This window comes from Cyprinodon variegatus, unplaced genomic scaffold, assembly GCF_000732505.1.
Source record: "Cyprinodon variegatus isolate N-32 unplaced genomic scaffold, C_variegatus-1.0 Scaffold199, whole genome shotgun sequence".
NCBI lineage: Eukaryota > Metazoa > Chordata > Actinopteri > Cyprinodontiformes > Cyprinodontidae > Cyprinodon > Cyprinodon variegatus.
This window is the reverse complement of record NW_015150652.1, coordinates 444,107-451,620: the sequence shown is the minus strand read 5'-3', so window position 1 is coordinate 451,620 and position 7,514 is coordinate 444,107. Positions and strand designations below refer to the sequence as shown.

The window sequence follows — 7,514 nt, the reverse complement described above, 5'->3', positions numbered from 1 at the left end:
TATTTTGCACCCATACTTAGGAGATGCAGAACCGAAATAGGCGAGTCCCTCGTTGCTCCATCCTCACTCTGTTGATGTGTCCACATCATCATCATCATCATCATCATCATCATCATCATTGGTGTCTCACTAGAGGCTTCTGCTGTGTGACATTTTGCAGCGCACAGCTCCAGTTGCGTCGTATAGGCTGTATAGCCCCGTGTATGGACAGGGCATCACAGCGCTTTTAGCAGCCTGTTAAAAGCACAAATATCCCCAGCGATTTAACATCTTACAAAGGAAAACTGCCTTCTATGTATCTTTATTTCTTCCTTTTTTATTTTTGTGGGAGTCGCAGACGAAGGAGAGTTACAGATGCCAACCAGCAAGACAGGTAAGACACCACATTAAGACTTTATTATTATTATTATTATTATTAATCCACGTTTTTATGAAAGAAAAATTATTCTCATTCCGCTCCGGCAGGAGGTGTGGCACCGTGGCCGTGTCCTGTTTGCCGTGGGACGTGGACAGGTCACTTTGCTTCTGAAGATGTGAGGGGGGGAATAAAAAGAAGCCAGGAGTCTGTGCAACTTCATACGTCACACGTGATCATCACAGCAACTAATTGTCGCCCTTAAGTAGCGGACTTTTACCTGCGCACCTCGTGGAACTTGGAGACGGGTGCGCTCCATGTTGCATCTAGGACACACCGGTACCGACGGTGCCGGCGGGACGTTGAACTGACTAATATTCCTTATCATTAAACGATCAATACATCAGCGGGGACTTGAAGCGGGCAGCTTCTTGCTGGTAGCCGAGTGATGCCGGACACGTTAATGCTCCTGAAGAACCGGACAGAGCCACGGTTAGGGCAGCTGGAGCACAACCTGCCCGCGGAAGGGACCACCCGCCCCGCCTGGGTCATCGCTATCCTGGCCAGTGTCTTGATCTTCACCACTGTGGTGGATGTGCTGGGGAATCTGCTTGTCATTATTTCGGTGTTCAGGAACCGAAAGCTAAGGAATGCAGGTTAGATGTTTTTCTCTTTTTTTGATTTCAGACTAGAGAGATCAGAATAGATGTTTCTGAACCATTGATCCATCATGATAAGAGGGAGTCTTTCAGCCTGTAGAACTTTTACACCAAGTGTAAACAAAAACTATCCATGCCCTCACTTTTAATTGCCAGACACAAAAACAAAAGCATTATAGATTTAGGTTTTGTTTTCTTTTTTCTTTGTTTTTAAAATGTATAAAGAAATCTAAAGGTATCAAAAATGCAAACATCCAAACTTTACAGGTACAGAAGCATTCACACTTTTTTGCTTTATTACTCCAAATGGAGCTCAGGTCTATCTGATTTCCACCGATCATCTCTGAGATGCTTCTGCAACTTGACTGGAATACACCTGTGGCAAATTCAGTTGACTGAACATGATTTGGAATGGAAAACAAGGTCTCATGGTTGACTGCACATATCAGAGAAGCAACCAGGCAATGAAGTCAAAGGTCTGTAGACTACAAAGTCTGGCTTGTTGCAAGGCACAACTATGGAGAGGTATCAAAGTAAACTTATCAAGAAATAAACAGTGCTAAAATCACCCTGATTGGCATGTTTAGAAATGAAAAAGTTTATAACAAGAAGGAACCTTATTAGATCTGACTATTTTTTTTTTTAAAATTAAACTGTGGTCAGTTAAACAGAGAGTTGACCACAAAGGAAGAGGTGCTGTGATAGCTTGTGTGGATAGGATGTTCATATTTTGCATTTCACCAGTCAGTACTTCATGGTAGAATGGCCCCACTGAAGCCAGAAAAACAAAAGAATGGAGATAGTAGAATCAGGGGACACTAAATGATCTGGTCTGATTAAGCCGCATCTTGTTCGTCTGTAACAGGGTAATTTATAGTTTTAGAGACATTAAATATTCTTTAGGAGACCCTGCTTCTGACTGCCACAGAGCTGAAAATAATTCATCCTCCAGCACAACAATAAGCTTGTAACCCGGATTATAAAGGTCTGGTTCAAAGAGCAACCTGTAAATGTTAATAAGTAGCACAGCCAGAGAACAGACTCATCTGTATCCCATTTAAAATATCTGGACAAAAACTTAAAAATGCCTGTCTAATGATGCTGTTCATTCTGCATTAATCAATCAGCAGAGAACAATGCCAGGAAATTCCTAAAAACCTGCACACAGCTGCAAAAGAAGACTGGATTTAAAATATTATGCTATTTAAACAAATGCATGTTGTGTTTTTGTATTTTTCACAAAGAGTAGTGAATGAAAAATAATTTAGTAAGAAACAAACAAAATAGGCTGGCTTTTTCATTTAATCCTTTTTTAAAGCCAGTAACATAGGTCTTATGTTAAATTAAGTGAAAACAATAAAGGGGTGACAATGAAATTCTGTTAACATTTTCAACATGTATATGTTTTCTAAAAGGACATATAAGTAGATAGAAACATTTGTCTCTTCAATTAATCAAATCACCTTTGGATTAAAACTACATCAAGTTACATTTAAAAAGTGCTTTAAAAAAATATGCTTTAAGAAAAATTAGCAACAGTGTCTATAATAGATTTTTGCAAGCCAGGTGGTAATGCCAGAAATATTTTTAAAACACACCTCTGCAGCATTTTTTTTATTTAACGTCTATATACCCCCATACTTTCACTCACTAAAATGTATCATAAACTTTATAATAAATTTAACGGCTTTACTATACTACTACTAGATTGTTGCTGTTTTATTGTCAGCAATATTCCTTCATTGTAAACGCATGAAACAGATTTCAGTCTGTATAATTTATTTTATTTTATTAATTATATGATATTTATTTTGGTTATTACAGGATAGTACTTAATTAGAGCCTATTTCATTATGGCAAGTTACAACGTTTTCACTTCTAATTACAAGCTAGTAGGTATTAGTTTTTGGATTTTAACAGCATTGATATATATATATAACCAAGGTGTACTATCAAAGAAGAGATTAGAATAAACTGGAATCACTGTAATTGGAGTCTGTCTGTCTGTCTGTCAGCATGCTCAGATGGCTTTAACCTCTATGAATATAAAGCATTACTCATACCTACAAAATATTCCTATTTTCCTGTCAGGCACATGAACAGCACAAAGGATTGCTGATGATATAAAATTCACACTAAGTTAAGAGTCGCTGTATTCAGCCTACTACACACATCAACTCCTACTATATGTCCTTTTTCCTCATATGCACAATTTTCATATTCAGGTCAGTTTGCCTTGGCTGCAATAACAGAAGACATTCTTGAAGAAAATTACTGTAATTGTGGAGATGCAATGATAAGAAATTTGGTGAACGATTTCTGATTACGTTTTGCAAATATGTTGATAATGATTTTTGTTGTTCAGAATGTTTTATTTGAGGCTAAAATAAATGGATAAATGAAACAGTTTATTGTAAACTAAAATATCATATGATAGAAATTTGTTTTTTTGCATGAATACAAAATCCCCCAAGTAAATCAAAATCTTCCCGGTATAAAGAAATATCAAAAGTGTTTAGCTGAATATATATTAGCAAATAGCTAATGTTTGCTCCAATATATGAGATTCATACATTTATTTAATATGGGACAGTGCATATGAAACAACATAAGTACATTAGGTTTGTGTGCAATATGCAACATTTAGCCTCAAGGTGTAATTTTCATCTGTTGTCCCAGGGGAGGTTTATGACATAAATACATGATGAATGATGGGTGTATGAACAAACACGGCAGGACATTATATTAATGATATTTTAAAAAGTGAGTTAGAATTTGAAAAGTGGTTACCAATTATACAAACATATTGTTTTGTAGTGTAATGATATGCATGGTTTTCCTGTCTAAAGGAACAGAGTCAGTGTCATAGTTTATGCATTGGAGATGGTGGTCTCTTACACACCTCTGGAGTTATTCAGGTTTTTACTGGGGTTTTTAGATAGAAACAAAATGAGGAAGGATCTGACTTTGCTGTTTTTATTTGTGTTAATATTAATGCATAAGCATGATTAGTGGGGTTTGCATCACTAATACAGCGACTGTGTGTGTTTCCTGTTTAATTGACCTTTTGCATTTCTTATTTCTTACTCCCTGCTGTTGCAGCCTAACTGAAAACCCAACATGCCTCAGTAGGAAACAGCTTACCTTGAAGAATCTTCTTAAAACTTTTTGTGCTTTTTCCAATTTTTGTTGATTAAAGAATGCTTTGAGTCTTCTATTTGGAGTAATAAGATTTGAACTGAACAATGTTGTCAGAGTGGTTAAAAAGGACATTTTAAGTTTTCTCCAAATCATCCAAATCTAGTCATACAGTACAATTTCTCTGTGAATCTCTTAAATTGTATGTGATGATATGTGAAGATTTACAATATCACACACATTGGAAAGTGCAACTCTTTGAGTACCTTCTTAAATCAGAAAAGGTAATTCAATGTCCTTATTTGTCAAATCTTTACATTTTAATCTTGCATATGTTCCAACTGGAAAGGTTACCAGGCTATAAATGTTCTTCTGCAAAATAGCATGGAGCTTGGAATAAAGATGCCTCATTCAAAAGTAGGACCTAAAACATGTTGACACCGATATTTTTTGAAATGAGGTGTGCTGACTGACCAGTTTTTGGTTTATTACACACCAGTTAGGATTCTTGAGATGTGGACGTATTTGCATATCACACAAATCAGCAACTATTTTATGTCAAGCATGTTGCAACATTAGGTCTGTCTTCACTTTGTTCATGTCAGACCAGGTACAATACAACCCTTTATTTTTGGATGTTATAAACCCTTTTTTGAATTCCTTTACATAGGAGAACATTTTCTGCACATTTCCTTCAGATAGCCATCACTCTACCATTTGAATGTAACCGTGACTCCCAAATTGAGCTCTCAAGCATGTATTAAAAAAAGAAAAAAAAATCTTCTGTATAGGTACACTATGTGGAATTCATACCTACGAACTACCTTAACCGCTGGGGTTTTAGTATTTGAAGCAATTCAAAGTAGAATAAAGGAAAAAATATATATATATTTTGAAAGCTTGCTGCTTGAGGAAATTGTATTTGGGAAACTTGAGTTACAAAAGCCCATTTTACTCATAAAAGTTTGATTTTTCTTCTGCTAAATCGAGTGGTGTAGCTAATTAATATCTGAACTGCAGTGTAAAAACCTTACTCAGTCCTTTAAGTGGAATTGCTGCTGGCTTTGGATGTTTAAGGAAGAACATTTGCTCCTAAAAGAGGTTTTGCCGAAATAGAACAACTTCAATATCAGTGGCTTAAACATTACATTTTGCGTCCTTGAACAAATAATTCATGCATTAATTTCTTTTCTAGGAAGGCTTTTTTTCTTTTAAATCATATGGCTTCAACAGCCTGTTTTTGCTTGCCTTATTAGAAACTCCTCTGTCTCTTTCTTAGTTTATCTCTGAAGTGCGAGCACAACTGAAATAAATGTGCTTAGCTTTTCAGCTCTATGTACATCTCTGCCCTAAAGCTGATATCTGTGAACCCAAACAGTCCTCTCAGCAGTTCCATACCCAAAGTTGTGAACTCAAAGGATGGCTACTGTAGACTGAAACAACCTACTTAAACAATATAACTCAATAGGACAGTATTAACAGTCACAGAGAGATCACATGATTGCATCAAATATCTGTGACTCAGAAATCCTTATTCATGTTCTGCAGTGTTTTATTGCAAAGCAAATGAGTATTGCCTTTTTTACGTGAAAGCATACCATAATTACTGGAACAAATATTACCTTGGAAATGTGTTATCCACTGGAAAGCACCTTCAACATAAACTTATGCATGTTCACAAAAACATACAGTAAGGTTAACATCAGAGGGAAAAATGTTACAGGAAATGTGCAGATGTTGTTTTTTTTTATTGCATTGTCTTGAACAAATCTGTGAATGAGCATGTGAAAAGCTGAGTGCACGCTAGTGTTGGACACGGGTTTTTGTCCCCGGAGATTTGTCTTTGAAGATGCTTAGGTGTTGCAAACCTTCAAAGAGAGTTAGGCTTTGCAGAACTGTTCTTCAAAGAGACTTTATTTACATCATGCGCACCCCAACCTCCCTTCCCTTCCTTTTTTTCTTCCTTCTCAAGCTACTTTTCTACAAAACTAGGGTCGTCCCATGCAAAAAAAAAAAAAAAAAAAAAACATTCTTTACTTAACAACAATGCTAAAAAAAAATCCCTCCATTCAGTACAGTCACAAATTTCCTGGATGGCTATCAGGTTTCAGTACCTCTGTCCATGGTGCTGAAAGCCTGAGCGTCAGTCTTTTCATCAGTCTTTGAGGTGCTAAAACCACTCAAAGTATGAACCAGTCCTCTTGTGTATAATTATGTGATTGCGTGAACCTGATCAGATACTTCCCTTATGTAGTATAAATTGGTAGTTGTATTGTAAGGCTAACATACAAGCTTCCCAACAGGCAAAACAATATACATTTCCAAAAAACAGAAGCATACTCAAAACCATTGTTGTTTTTCATCCACAATCCATAATGTGGCATTAAATTGATCAGTATTCAAGTACTCATTGACCATCTGAGCTCAGTGGACTCGTGCCAGCAATCAAAACAGTTCCTTAGATTGTTGTCTAGATTGTATGCAGGGGAAAAAAAGAGAGATGCGTTTCTTTTAGAGTTGACATTTGGTAGATAATGCATGGCTATGTAAGCTCTTGTTTTGTTTTCTTTTCCGATAAACCTGCAAGAAATGTAAAGGCACAATTACTTGGCACAAGGATCTTCTGGATTACTGGGGCTCTTTAAAGACATGCAGAGGAGATGGAATAGAGTCAGTGTTGGCAGACAGTGTCCAAGAAAATAAATCCACTGCTGAGAAAACTGGAACATGCTATATGGATGTTGGCAGCTCTGTACTAGATGAAAATATTAGAAATATTTGGATTAGATGGCTTTGAATATCAAGCACGGCAATGGCCCTCATACCTGAAATACAACAAATGCTCAGTGCTGACTGAAATATAATGAGGGTGTATCCAAAAAAATTTATAAAAACAATAAAAAAAAAGATTCCCAAGCTTTATTAGGGCAGTATGGCCGACCCTCCTTGGTTCAGTGTTGCCAGATGGAGTGAGTTTCCACCCTGCTGGGTTTATTTTGAACACTTTGGGCTGGTAAAAATACGTTTTGTCAGATTCCTAAAGATTTGGGGAACTTTACAGAAATGTTGTTGTTTTGGAAAGGATAGGAACACTATCGTAATAGTTTAACAGAGAAGTAAAGAAACAAATTATAAAATAAATCTGGCATCCACTCCAATATTAAACTACGTACATCTGTGAAACCTAATATAATCAAATACTGATAGTGTTAAATACAGTGTTACCGTCAAATGATATCATCAGGTCAGTTTAGCATTTTAATTCTGTCATATTCAGGTGCTTTAACACACGTATATATATATATATATATATATATATATATATATATATATATATATATATATATATATATATATATATA

The 7,514-nt window shown here is 36.0% G+C and overlaps 1 protein-coding gene across 1 annotated transcript in view; it reads left to right on the top strand.

The window, feature by feature from the left end:
- The first annotated feature begins 203 nt into the window (after nt 1-203).
- Nucleotides 204-7,514, top strand: part of LOC107087910 (melatonin receptor type 1B-B-like) — a 62,168-nt gene continuing 54,857 nt past the window's right edge. The window contains exons 1-2 of the mRNA XM_015379750.1: nt 204-373; nt 466-1,011. Of these exons, the coding sequence (XP_015235236.1) occupies nt 804-1,011 (208 nt within the window). The 5' untranslated portion in view covers nt 204-373; nt 466-803. The remainder of the gene's footprint in view (nt 374-465; nt 1,012-7,514) is intronic.